This window comes from Myotis nattereri (genome assembly GCF_964212035.1).
Source record: "Myotis nattereri genome assembly, chromosome: 16".
In the NCBI taxonomy this organism is placed as follows: domain Eukaryota; kingdom Metazoa; phylum Chordata; class Mammalia; order Chiroptera; family Vespertilionidae; genus Myotis; species Myotis nattereri.
The window spans coordinates 13,794,845-13,816,570 of record NC_138091.1 but is presented as its reverse complement, the minus strand read 5'-3'; the positions used below and the strand labels follow the sequence as shown (position 1 = coordinate 13,816,570).

General features: G+C 46.2%; 1 protein-coding gene across 3 annotated transcripts in view; it reads left to right on the top strand.

Annotated features, from left to right (window-relative positions):
* The window catches only part of SHISA6 (shisa family member 6), a gene marked incomplete at both ends in the record, with an annotated part of 285,249 nt that overhangs the window by 127,869 nt on the left and 135,654 nt on the right, over positions 1-21,726 (top strand). For 2 of the 3 annotated variants that reach the window (XM_081110687.1, XM_081110686.1), the window contains one exon: positions 16,969-17,064. The exons of the other annotated variant lie outside the window; for it this stretch is intronic. In XM_081110687.1, the coding sequence (XP_080966813.1) occupies positions 16,969-17,064 (96 nt within the window). The remainder of the gene's footprint in view (positions 1-16,968; positions 17,065-21,726) is intronic. 3 annotated transcript variants of the gene reach the window in all.

Sequence of the window (21,726 nt, the reverse complement as noted above, 5' to 3'; positions counted from 1 at the left end):
TGGCGTGTCTTGCAGATCATTGTACATTTTTAATTTGAGTGCGTTATGCAGCCTTGAAAGGTTTTTAGAAGAGGCATAGCGTGACCCGATGTCTATGTTTAGATTACTTTTAGTTGTGCTGTGTATGGAACAGATGGAAATGGGTGAAGCGGCAGGTAGGAAGGCTGGTCCTGTTGCAGGTGAGAGGTGGTGCTGGCTCAGCTGAGGAGCTGGCAGGAGAGATGGGGAAGTGCAGCTGCATGTGAGGCAGGTTTTGTGCATTGTCCTTAGGAATCAGGTCTCCCATTGGGTAAGTGATGATGAGGATGCCTAGAGGAGAGGCAGCTTGGGGGGCCGTTTATATAATGTTCTTTTCTGACCAATATTATAGGTTGCATTGTATCCCCTAAAAAGATATGCTGAAGTCCTAATTCCTGTACCTGTGAGTGTGACCTTATTTGAAAATAGGATTCTTTCAGATGCAATCAAGTTACGATGAGGTCATCCTGAATTAGGATGGCCTTTATCCATTATGACCATGGCTGATGCTGACAAGAATACATCAGTGGAGAGATGAACACGCAAGTCGGACAGGAAAGAACTGAGAACAAAGTGTGAGGTGAAGGTGACTTCCTGCTGTCAGCTCTTCAGGCTGGGACAGGAACCAGGGCATTGGGCCCCCTTTGCCAGCAGGGAACACAGGGAGAGGATGGATGTAAATTCCCTGTGAGCAAGAATGTTCCCTTCTTCCTGCTTCAGTTTCTTGTGAAGTAGGAGGCAAGGCCATCAGCTGAAGAGCAGGAGGTGTTGGAGGTTCCAGGAGCCCAGGAAACCCCACAGACACTTGGAAAGTGGAAGAGCAAACATTCCAGAGAAGGACAGCAGAGCCACCACAGGGCTGAGGGCGTCTCAGACTGTCAGTCATTAATTCAGAGACCCTGGGCAGTGACAGTGATAACAGCAAACATGCCGCGTGTCACATAGTCCAGGCACCGTTCTAAACTCTCTACACATACCCTTTCAGTCACGCTGTGAGGTGGGTGATACTGTTCTCCCTATTTTATTGATGAATGAAGTGGGAGGTTAAGTCATTGTCCTACACCACACAGCTAATGAGAAACGGAACTGAGATTGAGCCACCTGGTCAGTGTGGCTCCGGAGTGCAGTCCCTCCCCACACGGGATTCTGTGGGTGGTTTTGCCCAGCCAGTCTCACTTGTTCAGGCCTTGAATGGCAGGAGCTACCATTTATTGTTTGGTGTATCTCCTCAAGATCGTAAACACTTTCTAGGTATTAATTTGATGATCACAAAACCCTCATTAAGAACTCTGATTATTAGTCTCATTTTCAGATGAAGACATTAGGGTTCGAAGAGGTCAAATAACTTACCTAAAGTCCCACAGCGACTAGATGGCACCTCGTGACTCTGGCTCTCATCATGTCACAGGTGGGTTTGCTGGGCGAGTACAGCGGAGTGAGATGCTGGCCAGGGCAGTTGTAAGGATGGATCATGGAATCTCACCTGGATGAGGAAGGGGAGGGAGGCTCTGGATGGAGACAGATGGTTTATCAGAGTCTGGGCAAGGAACACGCACTTGGAGAAGAGTTTAACAAAACCATTATGAAAAGATGTAAATGGGAGGGGAAAGGTGACCATGGCATGCCTTTTCATTCCAGGGCTGAGGGGCAGAGAGGGGAGCAGGGGCAAGGAGGAGGGCTGTGTAGGGAGGTGCTCCCGCAGCCCCTTGTGGAGGGGCCAGGGTACAGCCGCACTCTCCCTGCCCTCCCCTCTCCTGCTGTTGCCTCTCCCTGGCCAACTCCCTGTGCTGCCATTCACAGAGGTCAAATGAAGGGCCTGCCACCTCCACATTTGTGATCCAGCCTTGGGAACCAATAGGATGAGCAGGGCCCACAGGGAAGGGCTTGGCCAAGCGGTCTGAGGAGGGCTGTGTTCTGCCTCGCACCCCCTGAATGAAGAGGACCGAGTATCTGAGAGCAGAGAGAAGCCAGGGGCCTGGATCTGCTGCTGACAGGGATGCGCCCCCACAGGAGTGGGCAGAGAAGCACAATGGCCTCCCCAGTGAGATTACCAGGAGCCTGGGGTCTGGGTGCGCACTAATACGTTCACCACACCCAACAGAGAAATAGGGCCGCATCTCGTGTTCCACATCTCGCCTCTCAGCAGCATCAATGCCCTGCTCCTGCCCCTGGAAGTGGCAGATCTGAGGGTGGAGGAAATTGCAAGAACTCACCCCCAAGAGCCGACAGTGTTGGGGGAAGTTCTTATGGATAATTTCCCACACATGCTCCCCTACAGCGTTCTGTCCTCCCAGCAGGAGTGCAGTTGCCCACTCACCTCCCACCTATCAGGAGAGGGACAGGAGGCTGACCAGAGCATATCTGCTCCCAGTGAGGCCACACCCCTTCTCCCACCCTGCCCATGTCAGTCATGGCTCCCTGGGACCTTTCCTGGGACCCAGAGTGGGCAGTCTTGCTTTGCTCCCAGAAGGACCCGTGTGAACAGTCACACGGACATTAACGCAGTAAATTCTAAGGCTACACGAGACCCTATGCCTAGTTTCCCTCACCTTGTTTTGTATTCTCATCTCAGATTTGCCAAGCTGCCTCACTCACCATGACAACAAACACTTAACCCAAATCAGTGTAAAGAGGCTTGAATTTTTAATGAACCGTCCTCACTCACTGATAACTTTTCAGAGATATGTAATATATATAATAGTCCAATTAAATTGCCCTCCCTTTGGGAGATAAAGTCTGAAAAAAAGATAGCCCCTAAAAATTGTCCCTCTCGCATTTCCTATTCTGCGCAGAAAGGGCTCCCTAGGTGTTTTGGAAGAGTGGGGTCCCTTGAGCAGCTGCTGGAAGCATGGCTTTGCAAGAAACATGGTCGAATGAAAGGAACCCCCAGTATAAATCGTGGCATCTAGGCCCTGACCTAAGTCACAGGTTGGCCACTGTGTGACTTTGTATCGCTAACTTCTCTGAGGCTATTGACGCACCTGCAAAATGGAGATCATAGTAATATATATATTTTTTAATATTGTCCTCTAGGTCATCAGGCATTCATTGCCAGTGTCTCTGGGTAAAGGCACGTGACAAAATTATTTAAGACGCTGGAGTGTTTCAGCACCACTCCATTCCCCACTAATCCAGATGCAATCACAGGGAGCGCTGGGGTTGCAGAGTGTGAGACCAGGAAGGAAGCAGGAGAGCAGTGCCAGGTGCCCACGGGCTGCCCCACTCTAGGTCTGCATGGAGATCAGAGGGGGATTTGACCAATTCTCAGGTTTCTTAACTCACCTCTGAGGTCTGGCGAATCTCCTGGGATGTTTGGGGCCGGGAAAGAGTCTTCCCTCCCTGCAGAGAGCACCTGGCCCTCGGCCTCCCCTCCCCAGGCCTCCGGACTCCTCTTGGCCAGGGTCCTGCTGTCAAGAATGAGACAGATCTGAGACGGTGATCACAGGCAGAGACGGGAATTTGGTTAGATTCTGGGCATCTTCCCAAGGGGACTACATCTGAGGAGAAAATAAATGGCGCACTGGGCCCCCCTGAAATGGAAATGAACCTTTGCACGGTTTGCTCTAGCTCGAGGGAGGCTGGGCTGCCTGGGGCGCCGGGGAGAGCTCGGACTGACCTGGGGGTTTTAGTCACAGCAGCAGCCATGACCTTGGAATCTGTTTCCCCTCCCCAGGCCCGGTTTCCTCATCTGTAAGTATTCTGCTGGAAAAGGTGACCTTGGACACTCCTTCCTGTGACATTCTCCCATTCCCTCTCAGTGGTGGGGCCGGGGAGGGTTTAGTTCTCATAAAATCTCTGCAGATTAATGTCACCACCAAGCAATCCTTTCTCATCCCCTTGGTAAATAATTAGGATGCACTAGAGCTGTGGTGTTCGTACTTTAGTTTTTGAGCCATGTAATGCGTTCTTAAAAAAAACCTTACCCCAAAGCCTGTATAATATACAAGAGACCACAGCAGAGCTTCCTGTTGCAGGGGGTGAGGTTGACCTTGAGTCTGTCCTTGGCCACAGCTGGAGACCTCTGTACAGTGCATATTTATGTTTTTGTTTGTTTGTTTGGTTTGGTTTTGAACACAAAGTACCAGTTTTCTTAAATCCAAACCAACAAAATGGATAGTTCTGGGGGTCATGAATTTGGATTGAAAGGGGCTGGTTTGTGAACGACTTTCTGGGGGATTTGCCCCCAGTGCAATGGTTCTCAAACTGTATTCCAGGTTCTGCCCCCCCCTGGCCTGGCCTGAGCCTCATTCTTCTCTACCTGACGAGAGCTTCTGCTTTCCTAGAGCAGTGATAGGATGAAAGCACCGTTTAAAAACATGTTTTTATTGATTTTAGAGAGAGAGGAAGGGAGAGGGAGAGAGAAACATTGATCGGCTGCCTCCTACATGCCCCGTACTGGGGATGGAGTCTGCAACTCGGGCATATACCCTGACCGGGAATCGAACCAGTGACCTCTCAGTGCACAGGATCAGGCCCAACCAACCAGGTGTGCAGCCCACCTGGTGACAATCTCCAAGTCCCTGACTACAGCGTCAGCAGAGGGAAGATGCCAGGGAGGGGGCATTACCCAAAGTATTTGCCGACATCTCTGCCAACTCCATAGACTCTGGAAGAAACAGTCCTTCTGTGCTTTGTGAGCAAGCACTAGCTATGACATACATAAAGCGTTCCCAGTAAACTAGTAAATAGCCACTGTAGATGCAGTCTGCAATCAGGCCTGGCCTGCACCCAGCTCACCTTGGTGAGGGCGCTCAGAGCTGCCTCATTGACTCAGCAGGAGTGCCAGCATAAAGGAACACAGGCCTCCTGGCCCCAGCCCTCTCCCCATGTGCAGACTTGGTGTGGGCTCCGGGGAGCTGGAAGGACCCTTGGGGTTCCCGGGGGGAGAGCCATCCTGTTCCTGTATAACACCACATATGCCCAAACTCTCTCCAGCTCCTCTGCTCTTGACTCCTGGCCCCAGGGCAGCTCGGGGCACAAGCAGAGTAAGAGGACCCCAGGGAGTTCCCGCCTGGGAAAGAGGAAAGACTGGAGTCTCCAAGTGAGTAGCGCTCCCATGTATTGAGGCTTATTGCTGCCGAGTAGCACATGAAATGATTTATAACAGGATCTTACCTAATCCTTACCGCCCTCCTGCCAGGTGGGTATAGGATCTGTGCTTGATAAATGCCTTGTCATTTACACAAGGAAAAGTGGCCCCTCTCACTCCCTGGCCCTCATACTTCTTTTTATAAATGGCATTTATTAGAGTTTTTGCATATAAAGAAGGACAGAGAGGAAATCAAAGAATGGCCCACTCCCTAATTCCAGATGAACTCTGTAAATAGCACAAAAATTAAAATAACGCATATGCACGTTTAGAAAAGTCACACAGTAAAGAAAATAATACACCTCAGAAGTAAATATCTCTCTCCCTTTATTCCAGACCCTTTCCCCGAAGGAAAGGAAGTTTCAGTATTTTGTATGCATGATTTATTTTCAGGAAAAAAAAAATGGTTTGTGTGAATCATCCTACCTACAATGGGTTTCTGTGTATTTTTTGTGCATACTATTTTCACTCTTATTTATATGAAAGGGAGCACACTGAAGCATTGCTTTATACCTTGCTTTTATTTTAACTTTTAATATCTTGAAAATTTTTCCACATCGGCACGTACAGCTCTGCCTCATTCTTTTCAACAGCTGCATAATATTCCATGACATGACATTACTTAATCCTCACCTCCCTACCCCCCACTCCTCCTTGACAGAAACTATTGCAACCAACACTGCACTGTGTAGCCTGGCTCAAATATTATGGAAAAACTTGAGGGCATATGTGCAGGGTAAACTCCTAGCGTGAGATGCTAAGCAGAAAGCCCACCCTTCAAGTAGGCACAGCTGCTTTACACTCCCATCAGCAGCAGTGGGAGCCCGTTCCCCTGGCCTTGGAGCACCACACGGGTAAGGTTAGCCAGTTCGTTTTTTAAAATGGTACTTCATATTTTGATTTGCATTTTCTTAATTATGAATTAAGATTAATCATATCTTTATATCTCCATTGGTCTTTAAATTAATTTTTGTTGTGTGTTTTTTGAGGTGATAATTACCTATTCATATTCCTTGTGCATTTTTCTAATGTTTCATTATTATTTTTATTACTGATATGATTGAGCTTTTTGTAAACAAAGGAAAACCCCACTTTCACATGCATTAAAATGTTTCTGGGGGTTGACATGTATTTTGATTTCTGTCTGTGGCATATTTTCCACAGTGAGGTGACTGCATAGCAGGCCCCAGACCATCTGAGCCCCTGTCAGCTTTCCCAAGATGGCCGGTGTCTGCGCTGGGCGCATGCTTTGCATTTCAAACAGGAGCAAAAGATGGAGAGTTGTCCCCCATCACAGAAGCTACTCTTGGCTTTATTTCATCACAGTGGTGTACTCTGTCTGCCCTATTTGCCTACCAAATTTTCCAGGGTGGCTTCTTATCACTTAACTCTATTGCCATCAATAAAGACAGTTTGTTTGATGTTAAAAATCTCTAGTACCAGTCTTTCCTTAGTGAATTCTGGGGTTTGTGTATTCCTTGAATATTATAAATAAGTGCATTTATGGTTTAGGAATTCTGTAGTTTTACTTTGTTTGGTGAATATCATCAGGCAGCTTTTTCTTTTCCTCGGTGAGCCATGTGGGGTATTTTGGTCTCTGAGTTCTTAAAATCTGGAGACTCTTTGTTTCCTTGATTGTTGGAGGATAATCTGGCAGTAAATAAGTTCCTTGGTAACAGTTAGTTAACCGAAAACTAGCTAACTAGCTAATTAACTAATGACCTATCAATCATCTTTATCTATCCAGCACCTATCTATGTATTTATCCTATCTATCTATCTATCTATCTATCTATCTATCTATCTATCTATCTATCTATCATCTATCTCCCTACCTCTCTGTCATTAAACAAAATAAATAAAGAACTATTTAGCAGTCAGAATATCTTCCCAACTATCTAGAATAAGAAATAAAACACAGAAGAACTTCCTATACCCTTCCTCAATCACATTCCCTGCTCTACCTCCGGAAGTGGCCTGTCTGTTCCTGAAGTCAGTGTCTGTCATTCCCCTGAACTTCCTGTTCCTGTATAACACCACATATGCCCATATCCTCAGACAACAGAGTGTTGTCCTGCATGGTCTGAAACTCTCCAGATGATGTCATCCTGATGATGTCATCGTGTTTTTCTTCAGCTTGCTTAGTGGACTCAACTCTAATTGTGAAATCGTCCATGTTGATACTGAGAGCGCTGGTTCATTTCATTTGCACGGTTGTGTAGGATTCCATTGCATGACTAGAACACTATTTGTCACTTCTCTCTTGGGAAGAACAGAGGGCTTTTTCCCAGTTTGTCTTTATTACAAACAGTATTGCATGTTAGCATGTTGCTCATATTTTATTATGCACTTATGTGAGGATTTATCTAGGGCATATACCTGAAAGTGGAATTGCTGGTTTTATGACCTACCCGTCTTCACCTGTATTAGCCATTGCCAAAGTTCTTTCCAATTTACACTCTCACCAGAGAGTGTGGGAGGTCTTGTTCCTGCTTAGCTGTGGCGGTAGTCTCAGCATCTTCACTTTCGCAGTCTACTGGGTGTGAAATGCTGTCTCATTACAGTTTTAATTTGGCTTTCCCTGATTACTTGTGAGATTGAACACCACTGTGTATATTGTCCCTTCACATTTTCTCCTCTGTGACTTGTCTATGATCTCTTCTGCCTAGTTTTTCTAGCGTGTTGTCTTACTTTCTGATTAATTTGCAGTTATCTGTGTGTTCTAGATATTAATGTAAATATATATTTCTAGTGCTTGACTTATAGTTTTATTACTGCTTTTTATGTATTATAGTTTAAAATTTTTTAGATGATTCCTCTTTAGTCTGTACCTTTTTTAACATCTTTATTGTGGAAAGTATTACCGATGTCCCCTTCTTACCCCATTGGCCCCTTCGAGCCTGCCCCCACCGCCTGCCCCTGCCCCAGGCCTTCACCACCCTATTGTCTGTATCCATGGGTTATGCATGTATGCATACAAGTTCTTTGGTTGATCTTTTCCCACCCACCCATCCACCCCCACCTTCCTTCTGAGATTCCATAGTCTGTTCTATGCTTCTGTCTCTGGATCTATTTTTTCAACAGTTTATTTTGTTCATTAGATTCCACATATAAGTGAGATCATGTGATATTTGTCTTTCTCTGACTGACTTATTTATTTTTTTAAAAATATGTTTTATTGATTTTCTACAGAGAAGAAGGGAGAGTGATAAAAAGTTAGAAACATCAATGAGAAACACCAATCAGCCGCCTCCTGCACGCCCCCAACTGGGGATGTGCCTGCAACCAAGGTACATGCCCTTGACCGGAATCGAACCCGGGACCCTTGAGTCCTCTATCCACTGAGCCAAACAGGTTCTGGCATGACTGACTTATTTTGCTTAGCATAATACTCTCCAGGTCCATTCATGCTGTCTGAAAGGGTAAGAGATCCTTCTTATTTACTGCTGCATAGTATTTCACGGTGTAAAAGTACCACAGCTTTTTTATCCAGTCATCTACTGATGGGCACTTGGGCTGTTTCCAGATCTTAGCTGTTGTAAATTGTGCTGCTGTGAACATAGGGGTGTATATATCCTTTCTGGTTGGTGTTTCTGATTTTTTGGGATATATTCCTAAAAGTGAGATCACTGGGTCAAATGGCAGTTCCATATTTAATTTTTTGAGGAAACTCCATACTGTTTTCCATAATGGCTGCACCAGTCTGCATTCCCACCAGCAGTGTACTAGGGTTCCCTTTTCTCCACATCCTTGCCAGCACTTGTCATTTGTTGATTTGTTGATGGTAGCCATTCTGACAGGTGTGAAGTGATACCTCATTGTCATTTTAATTTGCATCTCTCTGATGATCAGTGACTTTGAGCATTTTTTCATATGTCTCTTGACCATCTGTATGTCTACTTTGGAGAAGTATCTATTTAGGTCCTTTGCCCATTTTTTAATTGGATTCTTTGTCTTCCTTTTGTTAAGTTTTATGAGTTCCTTATATATTTTGGATATTAACCCTTTATCAGATGTATCATTACCAAATATGTTCTCCAATACAGTGGGCTCCCTTTACATTTTGTTCATGGTTTCTTTTGCTATGCAGAAGCTTTTAATTTTGAGGTAGTCCCATTTGTTTATTTTCTCATTAGTTTCCCTTCCCTTAGGAGATATATCCTCAAACATATTGCTATGAGAGATGTCTGAGATTTTTTCTGCCTATGGTTTCTTCTAGGATTTTTATGGTTTCACAACTTACATTTAAGTCTTTTATACATTTTGAGTTTATTCTTGTGTATGGTATAAGTTGGTGGTCTAGTTTCATTTTTTCACATGTATCTGTCCAGTTTGCCCAACACCATTTATTGAAGAGACTGTCTTGACTCCATAGTATGCACTTGCCTCCATAGTCAAATATTAATTGAGCATAATGGCTTGGGTAGATTTCTGGGTTCTCTGTTTTGTTTCATTGATCTGTATGCCTGTTCTTGTGCCAGTACTAGGCTTTTTTGCTTACAGTAGTTTTGTAATATAACTTGATATTTGGTATTGTGATCCCTCCAACTTTGTTCTTCTTTCTCAAGATTGTGTTGTGGGTATTACACAACACAATCTATTCAGGAATCCATGTGAATTTTTGAAGTACTTATTCTAGATCTGTGAAATATGCTGTTGGTATTTTAATAGGAGTGCATTGAATCTGTAGAGAGCTTTAGGTAGTATGGACATTTTAATTATGTTAATTCTACCAATCCATGAACATGGTATATCTTCCTCTAGCTCTTTTATTCAGTGTCCTGTAGTTTTCCGAGTACAAGTCTTTTACCTCCTTGGTTAAGTTTATTCCTAAGTACCTTAATTTTTTTGTTGCAATGGTAAATGGGATTATTTGTTTAATTTCTCTCTCTGGGAATTCATTATTGGTGTATAAAAATGCCATCGATTTCTGGGTGTTAATTTTGTATCCTGCTACATTGTTAAATTTCTTTATTAAATCTAGTAGTTTTTTGGTGGAGTCTTTAGGGTTTTCTATGTACAATATCATGTCATCAGTGAATAATGAGAGTTTTACTTCCTCCTTGCACCCGTTTTGATGTTTTCTTTTATGTTTTCTTCTTGTCTGATTGCTGTAGCTAGCACTTCCCATACTATGTTGAATAAGAGTGGTGAAAGTGGACATCCATGTCTAGTTCTTGTTCTTGGGGGAAATGGTTTTAGTTTTTGCACATTGAATATGATATTGGCTGTAGTTTTGTCATATATGACCTTTATTATATTGAGATAGGATTCCTCTATTCCCACTGTGCTGGCAGTTTTTATCAAAACTGGTTATTGGGCCCTAACTGGTTTGGCTCAGTGGATAGAGTGTCGGCCTGCAGACTCAAGGGTCCCAGGTTCGGTTCTGGTCAAGGGCATGTACCTTGGTTGTGGGCGCATCCCCAGTAGGGAGTGTGCAGGAGGCAGCTGATCGATGTTTCTCTCTCATCGATGTTTCTAAATCTCTATCCCTCTCCCTTCCTCTCTATAAAAAATCAATAAAATATATTTTTAAAAAATGGGTGTTGGATTTTGTCAAATTCTTTTTCTGCATCTATTGATATGATCATGTAACTTTTGTCTTTCAATTTGTTTATGTGATGTATTACATTTATTGATTTGCAAATATGTGTCAGCCTTGCATCCCTGGAATAAATCCCACTTGGTCATGGTGTATGATCTTTTTGATGTCTTTATGGATCAGATTTGCTAATATTTTGTTGAGGGTTTTATAGTCTGTACCTTTTGATTCCTGTTTAAAAAACCCTCCCAGCTTTGATATCATTAACATATTCTCTAATATTCTTTTCTAACAGATTAAAGTTTGATTTTTTTATATTTCAGTCTCTAGTTCTCTTTGAATTATTATTATTATTATTATTATTATTATTATTATTATTTGCATTTTCCTGTATTTGTATGTGTGTGTGTGTGTCTGGTATTTCTTTCTGAAGAAAGTTTTCTATTGTTTCTTTTTTTCATTATTTTTAATGAGTTTTAGAGGAATGGAATAAAAAATCTACTCAAAAATATTGGCAAACCCTTAGGTAGCACTTAGTAGTATTGTTCTAAATGCCTTATATATAGTAACTCATTTAATCTTCTCAACAACCTATGAAATGGGTATTATTGTTATTTTCCTTTTGCATTTGAGGAGACAGATACATAAAGAGGTTGGAATCTTGTCAGTGTGTCCAGAGTGTGTTCTTCACTCTGGACCCGTCTTACCTCTGCAGAAATAGTTTTCAAAACCCTGGGGAGGTTGTTTGACTTCCTATGGGCTTGGTGTTTTATGAAGATGGTTTTGTTCCCTTTATTTTTTAAAATGGGATTTCACTAGAGTATATTTAGATACTGGCCCTTCTAATATATAGTCTGATGCTTGATCCTTTTATTAATCTAAAAAGTAATGTCTTCCATCAGAAAAAAATAAATTTTAATAATATCATCTGAATTACCCCTTCTGACCCTCTTCTGAGAATATTGTGTGAAATAGTAGCTTCTAGCCAGGCCTGTGTGGCTTACTGGTTGAGCATTGACCTATGAACCAGGAGGTCATAGTTCGATTCCTGGTCAGGGCACATGTCTAGGTTGCAGATTTAGTCCCCAGTGCAGACTTGCAGGAGTCAGCCGATCAATGATTCCCTCTCATCATTGATGCTTCTATCTCTCTCTCCGTCTCCCTCTCCCTTCCTCTCTGAAATAATATATATATATATACACATACTAGTGACCCAGTGCAAGGATTCGTGCACATTGAAAGGAAATTAATTAGAAGATGGTCTGGGACTGGGTGAGACAGGCCAGATACACCCTCGAGCCAACCTCCTACAGTCTCTCCCTGGTGTCTGTGGAGTGAGCAGGGTCCCAACCGGCAGGTGGGGTCCTTCGGCCTGGCTTGTGGAGATCAGGCCGAAATCGGCTCTCTGACATCCCTGGAGGGGTCCCAGAGTGCGAGAGGGCACTCTGCAAAGTTGCTGTCATGCAGGGTGTGGAATGCAAATGCAAGTGTGCAGTAAACCAGATTCAGGGCCAACAGTGCCCCAGCAACAACATAACCCAATGCCGAAGGTGGAATTCCGCAGCCCTGGGAGGAATCGTGCTCCCTCCTCTCTGGTTTTGGGGTGCATCACCCGAGAACCGCCATTGCCAAGTCACTGCAGCTCGACAGCTCCTGCATTAAGCATCTGCCCCCTGGTGGTCAGCGCACATCATACCATTAGGACTGTTGGACACTTAGCATATTAGCCTTTTATATATATAGATTTAAAAAAAAGAAATAGTAGCTACCAGAGATGTCCTGTCCCTTCTTTTCTCCCCTTGTTTCTGTCTCTCTGTCCTTCATCCACCTCTCTCATTTGGGTTTTCTTCACCAGTTTCCTTCAGTATCCCCTCTGTTGTCCATAATGCAGCTCAGGTGAACGTTCCTGATCAGTCTGCTTCTCTCTGTGGCTGTTGATGTAATTTCACAGATGCAATGTTCTCTTAAGTCTTATTGAGATCACCATTCAGATATTACCTAATTTTTCCCTCCTGTTTCTTGTAGCAAATCTCCTTTACACAGAAACGTTCCCCCTCCTCACTCAGGGCTGCCTTGCGATCAGAGCTGCCAGCATCTCCCAGAACAAGCCTCCGACTTCTCTTTAGCTCTCGCCTGTCTCCTGCAGGCAGCTGTGCTGTGACTTCCCGTGGTGGGGATGGTGAGGGGCAGCGGCAGACTGGAGGCTGTGCCACTTTGTACAGTTCTGTTCAGGCGGTGGCGGGCATGCTGTGCAGCCCGAGGCCATCCTTGTTACTGGTCGGGGCCGTGTCCTTGCCTCTGATGTGACATGGGCGTGCTCTCACTCAATGCAGGGGTGTTCACACTCCTACCAGGGGTGCCCACAGAGCTCTTGCTCATTTCTTCCTGGAGCCCTGCTGGTTATATGGCTGTTTCTCTGCAAATGCAGTTTGGGCAGTGTCTGCATTCCTTTGGCCTCCTGCCTCAGGTCTTCCAGATGGAGAATGATGTGGCAGTTTGTGTTGTGGCGAAAGGATTCTGTGATCCCCGTTCATACCATTCACATCATCACCTGATGAACTCAGTGTATCACCAGGGCAGACTAGGGGCTGGCTCCCCTCTCTCTGACTGTCCACTATGCAGGTTCCACTTTTACCAGCCATTCTTCTCCTCACACTGTCCTTGCTCAGGCTAAACCAGCTCTTTGGAGGACACGGGAGACATAAATCTAGACTTTGACCTCCTGTATCCAGCGGAGGAGTGACCTGTCGCTAGTTCTAACATAATATTCATAAAGTGTGGTTCCTGGTCCTGGGTTATGAGCAGCATCACCTGAGACTTGCTAGAAATGCACATGATCAGGCCTCACCTCTGACCGACTAAGGGAGGACTTCCGGTACTGGGACCCCGCAATCTGTGCATCCAGGTGAGTCTGATGTGTTCATATCTGAGGAGCCTGGCTTGAGCAAAAGCAGAAACTGCCACTGTGCCATCCTCAAAAGTGTCCCCAGAGACGGCTTTGAAAAGGCTGAAGGCTCCCTGGAGAGTGGGGTGCTCACTGGCAGGCCCCTGGACATAGTTTCCATGGTTACTTTTCATTCAACTCAGTGATTTCCAAACTGATTTGACCATAAATTCTTTATTCCTGTCCAATGCTCTTAGTCCTGGCCCCTCAGCATCTCCTTCCTTTTCTCAGTTCAAAACCTCAGTCCTTGAAGCTCAACACTTCTGAGCTCCAACTTCTCTGCACTTGCTCGTCCGCAGGCGGACTTCTGGCCCAGTGTGCCCACTGGGTCCTGGCTGACGTCTCAGAGAGGAGGCACCATGGTGCGCGGCAGGTCCTAGGGTGAGGTTGCAAGGGTACGAGTTGTGGAAATATTGTGGACTTTGGCCTCACTTTTTCCATCAATAAAATGGGGAAATAAATAATAATAGACAAGTTACCATGCAGTAGTGATACAAGTGTTAAATAAATAGCATATGTGAAGAATCTTTGTAAATTGTATCATGCTACAACATGTTCATAATTATTGTGCAAAAAATTAAGCTGCATGTCCAGCTGTCCCTCTGCCTGGCACATAGTAGGTGATCAGGAACTGTCAGTTTCCTTTCTGACAGCACAGCCCCAAAGCACTAGGGCAAAAGTCCCAAGGCCGCTTGTTCCAGCTGACAGATAAAGATGATTGTAAGTAGCACGGGCACCATTTTATGTTCCAGCTTCCTCCATATTGATTTGTTTATCAAAATTTTTATTTATAAGGAGCACAAAAATAAACCAGCGCAGATTCGGCAGGGTGTACCACAAGTTCTGAATTAATGAGATCCAAATTTATGAGGGTTCTGATTTATTACTTCCTTTCCTTACTCTTCTGTTGTCAGGAGATGGGATAGAGAGAAAGTGATGCATTACAGGACAAGGGTCCCTCTGTCCCTGGGACTTGTAGCACACCCCTTCCCACAGCCCTTCCCTTCCGCCTTCATTCCCTGATGAGGATGAGTTTCTCTAAGTACTACAGTCTGGTTTCTGGGGCTGTGATATGACTTGGGATTTGGGCAGAAGCCTCTTAGTTCAGCTCCAATAATTCTTCTCTTCTATAAAATTCTGGGCTGCAACCCCAGTATTTTATAGCAAGAGAGTTCCTCGTGGAAAGCTGTGTGCCCTGAGGAATGAGACACTTATTCAGAGTGGAGGAGCTGAAGGAAACAGTGGTACCATTTTCTTATGCTCCTGACACCCTGGGACAGTGGTTGCCAGAGTCGGTCCCTGGGCCCAGCCCAGCAGCCAGCATCCCCAGGCAACTTGGTAGCAATGCAGAATCTTGCACCTCATCCCAGATGTACTAACCAGAAACTCCGGCAGGGCACCGGTAGTCTGTTTGAACATGCCCTCTTGGTTTTTCTGATCCACACTCAGGTTTGAGAACGGCTGATGTGGGAGAAGGAAGGGCGAGGGAGCATTTGGGAGCTGGGATCTTACATAGTGGGTGGTTCTGGCACCTACAAGGGTCCCAGCTGATGGTCCTTGAGCCCTTGGGAGTAAACTCACTTAGGCTGTGTCTCCATGGCTCCAGGGCAGCGTTCTCCTTCCCCCTGGCACATGACAGCCACCTAGGAAGCTCCCCAGAAATGTGCTCCCCCAAGCCCAGGCCCCGCCAAATGAATCAGAACCCCAGAGGAGTGTCTAGACCAGGGGTGGGCAAACTTTTTGACTCGAGGGTCACAATGGGTTCTTAAACTGGACCGAAGGGCCGGAACAAAAGCATGGATGGAGTGTTTGTGTGAACTAATATAAATTCAATGTGAACATCATTGCATAAAAGGGTACGGTCTTTTTTTTCAATAGTTTTATTCATTTCAAATGGGTGGATCCGGCCCGCGGGCCGTAGTTTGCCCACGGCTGGTCTAGACAGCCATGTTTGTAAAAACTTCCAGATGATTCCTACCTGCACCCAAGTTTGAGATCTGCTAATGCACAAGGTGCTCTGCTAAGAAAAAGTATGGTCTTGGTTGCCTTTACACTAGTCACACATCTTTCTATTAGAAATTTATTTTACCTATTTAAGTGATAAAAGTTACATACTCATTATAGAAAAAAAAAAAAAAAAACTTGGGAAATATAGAAACATTGAAAGGAGAGAAGTTGTGTTCCAACTACCTGAAGACAGTTATCAGTACCAGGTGTATTTTCTTTCAGCCTTTTTCTTTTCAATGCACTGGTGGGAATTTTCTATAGCTTTGTGGTTATCCTATATAATAAAAGCCTAATATGCAAATTGTTCCCTCGACTGGGAGTTTGACCGGGAGTTAAACCAAGGGATGGGGCCGGCTGGCCAACTGTGGAAAGGGAGGCCCCAGCCAGCGGCGGCAGGCAGCCAGGGGAAGGGAGGCCCTGGCCGGCAGCCAGCAGCCAGCAGCTGCTAGGGACATTACCCATGCACAAATTTCGTGCACTGGGCCTCTAGTATTTAATATAGGGTGTCCTGTCTTTCTTCACAGTGTCTGCATTTCAAGCGTATTGCAAATGTCAGAGCAGAACATTAACTCTCCTGCTCTTTTAATTTCTTCTTCCAGAATCCTAGCCTGCCTCAGTCTTTCCTCACTCCACCCAGGTAGATGGATGCACTAGGCTGCGAGGGATAGATCTTGTTGCAGAAATTCAGGACAGGCCAGCACAGAACTTTCTCCAGTGTTTCAGGACCCATTCTACTCGCCAGCTTCAGTGATGCTGGGCTTCTCCTAAGCCCCAGGCTGTGTGGTTCTGTAGGATGTGCTATGACTCGTAAACTTACACATACACAGAGCCATCCCGATCAGACCCCTGCCTCCACGCTTTGGGAGGAAAGAAAACAAATGAATAAGGCAAGACAGAGAAGGAAGGAAGCTGAGGCAAAGGAGAGGATGGTAGGACAAATAGACCGATGTCTGGTGTGCTCAAGCAGAAATGCCGAAACCAAGCCACGTGTCTCTCCACCCACTCTGCTTTCAACTTTCAGTGTGACCTTCCCAGAACGTCTTTCTTTATTGCCATATATATATATATATATACACACATATATATATATATATGCACACTTTGTTGCACAGTAATATATACTGACTATATATAAATATATTTATATTTATGATATATTACTGTATATTTATATGATGAAATATATTATATATTTTTATTATATATTATATATTTACATATACATTTGTAAAAGTATATGTATGTATTTTTTCTGGACTGCTGCTACCTCTGCCTTAGCCGCTGGCTGGACATTCAGTGCAGCGCTGCTGGTGAGCTGGTCCTTGTGGTGTCATGGATGCGCAGGTAATTGTGCCCCGTCTTCTTGCAGGACATTATGGGAAGGATGCTTACCGAAGTGGAGGAGCTGATCTCCATAACTTCATCTCATCCGGATTTGTCACATTAGGAAGAGGACACACGAAGGGTACAGTGGAAACCATTTTTTACTAAAATACAGAGGTGGCCTAGGGACCCCCGATCTGAAACGCGAAGATGGTGTGGAGGCCAGAGGCCTGTCGGGACAGGAGAGTGTGGGGTGGTTCCACGGCAGCTTGTTCTGGTGACAGGTGTGGCTCTGACAGGAGTGACTGTAGAGGGAAATGATAGACTTGCAAGAGACATCCACCTCGCTCCACCGTGGTGTGGAGCAGGACCCAGAGGCCGATGGCTCCCGGTGGGGGACCGCAGGCGGTGCAGTGGGAAACACTGCCGTGGATGTGGCAGCATTTGCAAAGCATTCGTTGTCTTCTTGGCTATTATTCCTTTTTTTTTTTTCAAAGCCACATTTTATAACCTGTTGTCCATGCTCTGTACCGTGGGTTTCGAAGCCAGCATGCATGTCGAGTCGCCACGTCCTCAGTGTGTCTCTGTAACCTCTCTATGGCGCGCACACCACGGTGGAGGTTCCAGACCTTCAAGCCGCAAGATGACAGCTAATGTAGCCTTTCTGCCAAGCTGCTTTAGGACCTCGCTGGCAGCTTGCAGAGCATCTGTGCGGGGTCCATCTCCTCGATTCTGTCTTTCGTTTAAGCCGAGTCCTGCTAGTGTCGTGAGCATTCTGTCACTCCAAGAGTACCTTCCCCACACCTGTGCACTGTTACAGATCAACTGTGAGCTTGCCGTAGGGATGGCGTATCCCTGTCTCCCTCTGAAATATGTGTCTGTGTTAAGTGTGAGTGAACCAGGACTTTGCAATATTTTCTTACATTCCATGCACCTACTTTTTAAATTCCCTCTGTGATGTCTGTTCCTCCTGTAGAGAAAATAATCTGTATCTGTGTATGTATTTTCTGTTGTGTCTATTTGTGTCTAAATAAAGTTTACTGAGGATACGGGTGGCATTCGTGGCTAATAAGAGTTGCAGAATCAAATTGGGACCAGCTGGCTCCGGAAGCGGAAAGGGGCTGCACAGTTAACCAGTGAGAGACACAATCCTGGTCGTCCCATATCAACTCAAACCTGGGCTGGCCCACCGCCATGCCATCTCCTTTGTGATAATTATCTGCCACTGTGACACAAATCACTCCAACAGGTAGCATTTTAAAAGAATAACAAACATTTATTAGCGCACATAGTTCCTGCGGTTCAGGGATTTGGGAGCAGCTGAGCCGGGTGCTCCTGCCTTGGGGTCTCATGAGGTTGCAGTCGGGGTTTCTGAACTGCAGTGATTTCCCACCCTTCCCCCTACTCCTTGTAGGTGGTCCACCCTGAAACACCAATCAATCAATTTGACTCATGTTATATATACTTAATGGCTTTGGGTTCACACATTCGTTCAACAAATATTTCATGAGGCTTGCATGGGCTAAGCAGTCTTCAGAAGTAAACCAAATAGAATCTGTTCTGATGGAGCTTATCATCCATTGGGGGAAGCAGGCAAAATTAGTTCCTGATGACAAGTGCGGGGAGGCAGGGAGTTGTGAGGCGGGAAGCCACAGGGGTCAGAGAAGGCCTCTCAGATGAGGTAGTGATGAGCAGAGAGCGGCATCCCAGGCAGAGGCGACAGGGAGACCCTGAGGTAGAAGCTTACTCGTGGCATCAGGAAGTAGGAGGCCAGTGTGAGCAGCAAGGGTCCAAGAGGCCAAGAGGATGAGATGGGACCAGAGCCACAGGGGAGCGGATCATGCATTTCTCAGGCTGTGGACATAAGCCTGCTTTCAAATTAACTGGACCTCCGTCAGAGCAACATAAAGCTCATTGTCTATGGCTACCTGTCCGTTAGGTCACTGTCATCTAGGACATCCAGGGGGCTTACCCTGCCCGTGTGTGGAGGCTTTGCTGTGGCTACTATCATCTCCCCATCTTACCTTGGCCTTACCCTGCCCATCTGTGCATGCATGGCCTGAACTCCCCTTGTCCATTGCTTGTCCATGACCTCTACCAGGTCTTCTCCATTCTCTGCCACCTTAAGTCCTCTGAAACCGCCTGTTTTCAGGAATGTACCTTTCATGTATTTTCCTACTTAGATAGTAACCAAAGTTTCATGAGCAAAGAGACGTGGGGGTGGGGGCTGTCCAGGGGCAGAGGGGTCTGCTTTGGAAATGAGGATTCTCTTCTAATGTCAGGGCCTCCTTAGTCCCCATGCAACCTAGAGCTCTGGTAAAGGTCCAAGCTCCATTCTCCCTTCATTCACAGCCAACCAAGTTCAACTCTGAGCAGCACCTGGAAGCACACCCACCCCATGTAAATACCCCTGGGGAGGGACTACTCAGAGACCTGGAACCCGGCACCTGTCTCCATCATGGGAGTTTAATTCTCTTCCATTCCATTTCTTCCTTTCCTTATTCTTTTCTCTCAATTCCAGTCGCCGCCTTTTTCTGGTCCCTCTTCCTTTATTCCTTTTTTTTTTCCTTCTTTTTTCTACATTTGCCAAGGCCTTCTGGTGACACATGACCATTGTGTAGACCCCGTATAACTCTCAGAACTAATGGGGTAGCCAACACGTGCTTTTGAAGTTAATACCATTGCCCCACCAACTCACCTCATGGAATTTAACGTGCATTTCGAATGGGACTGATGTTCTGAGAACTGAGCATGGGTGCTCCCTGTTCTAAATGGCATTGGTGGCCTTCATTGGGAGCTGGGATGTTCCGTCACATGGGCCCCAGAGGCATTACGGAGACAGGCGTGCGCTCCAGCTTCAGTGAGGACTCCTCCAACCTCAGAGAACTGCGGTCATCCCCATGTTCCAGGTGAAAAACTGAAACCCAAGTAGATGAGTTCACTGGCCAGGCCAGCATCCAACAGTTAGCTCTGTTCCCTTCCAAATTCCGGAGACTATGTCCCAGCCCCGGGGATTGTGCCTCCTGACAGTGGGAGGAGCCGAGGCGGAGCCTGGGCTGTGGCTCAGTGGAACCACACATTGGGGAGCGCAGTGACCGATGGCTGCCTTCATCAGAGGTACATTTTACAAGACAGGATGTGATGAAAGGAGGCGGACCAAGAAGTAGAGCACCAGCACCCTATCTGCAGGGCCTCTCCTTTCAGAAAGGAGGCGCATGCCCCTCTAATAGTTTCTCAGGGTCTGTCTACACTGCAGAGGCCCTAGTCTACTTAGGCAGTGTGGTCAAAATCTTTCAGGCAGGTGGTGTTTTTCCTTGAGTCTGGTAGAAAGAGCCAGAAGTCTCTTTCCAGAAGCCCCTCAACATCAACAGTGCTAACCCCAGTGACCCCCCCCCCCCCCCCAGTGAGTCCCAGCAAGCACGCACATGCTCACTGCAGCTGTCCTCTGCACGCAGCTTGCAGTGGCTGTGACGTGCTGGGTTCCGCTCGCCTTCTGGCATTTTTCCCTGTTCACTGGGTCCTTTCCACCATCCCAGGGGCCAGGGAGAGGGATGTGTCTATGTATGAGAAAAAGAGGGAGAGGGGATGTGTCTACGTATGAGAGAGAAAGGAAAAGGGATCCCAAAGCCTTTGCTAAAAGGCGGGAGCTCCAAAGTGGTTGCCCCTTTGTAGAAGGCACACGCCGTGGCCCATGTAGGCATTCGTTTTCCGTAAGCATCTGCTCTGTGCCAGCCACTGTTCCAGGCGCTGAGGACACAGCAGACAGTAAGAGGTCATAAAAGTCAAGCAAGAAGCATGTTGGGATGGAGTTGAGAACTGTGGAGCAACATGAGGCAGGGAAAGGGAGGGAGGGTTTGCAGTTTTTAAAAGAGCATCCAGAAGTCTTTAGGAAAAGGTGACATTTGAGCAGAGTCAAAGGCGGTGAAGGATGGAGTCAGCTGGATTCCTGGGAAGGGTCTCCCAGGCCGAGGGGCCAGGGATGCAGTGCCCACCTGGCTTGCATGGGGACAGCTGCGAGACTGGAGCAGCGGAGCTGAGAGAGCAGTGGGCTGAGGTCAGAGTGTGGCCTCTGGGGCCATTTAAGGATCTTGTTTCCACTCTGGGCCACAGGACACACAAAATGTTTTTCGCCTGAGGCATTAGACAGATGGAAGACTGTGGGAGGGATGGGGTTTAGGCAGAAGTTGAGGACGAGGTCAGTTCACTCTGGCTTCATATTAAGTTTTAGATGCTTATTAATAATCTACATGGAAACGTCAAGTTCAGGGAGATGCCCTAGCTGGAATATATATGTGGGAGTTTTCGGGGCATGAAGCCAGGAGACTGGGCGACATTAGCGAGGGAGGGAGTGTCACTTTCCAGGTAAACAGAGGCTTGAGAAGGGAGCCCCTGGCACCTTAACATGGAGAAGTTGGGGCGATGAGGAGGGACCTACAGACGGGACTGCGGGTGAAAAAAGCATGGCAGTGTGGAGCCTTGGAAATGAAGTGGAAAACAAACAAGTGTTTCCAAGGGAGAGAGTGAGCAATTGTACGCCGTAGAGAGGCTCGGTGAGATGAGCCAGCAGTGACCTCTGGGTGTAACCTGGAGGTCATTGGTGACCTTGGCAAGAGCTGTTGTGGGTGGGAGTGCAACAGTCTGCCCGGCTGAGGCAGGAGAGAATGGGGGATGTCTGGGGTGCGCTTCTACATGGTCTGGGCAAACTGAGTAGTGGGGAGGGGTGCTCACTGTGCCAGCCTCTCTATTGGGGGGTATTTTGAAATGTTCATAATAAAAAGTATAAAAAATGAGAGTGGAAGAAGAG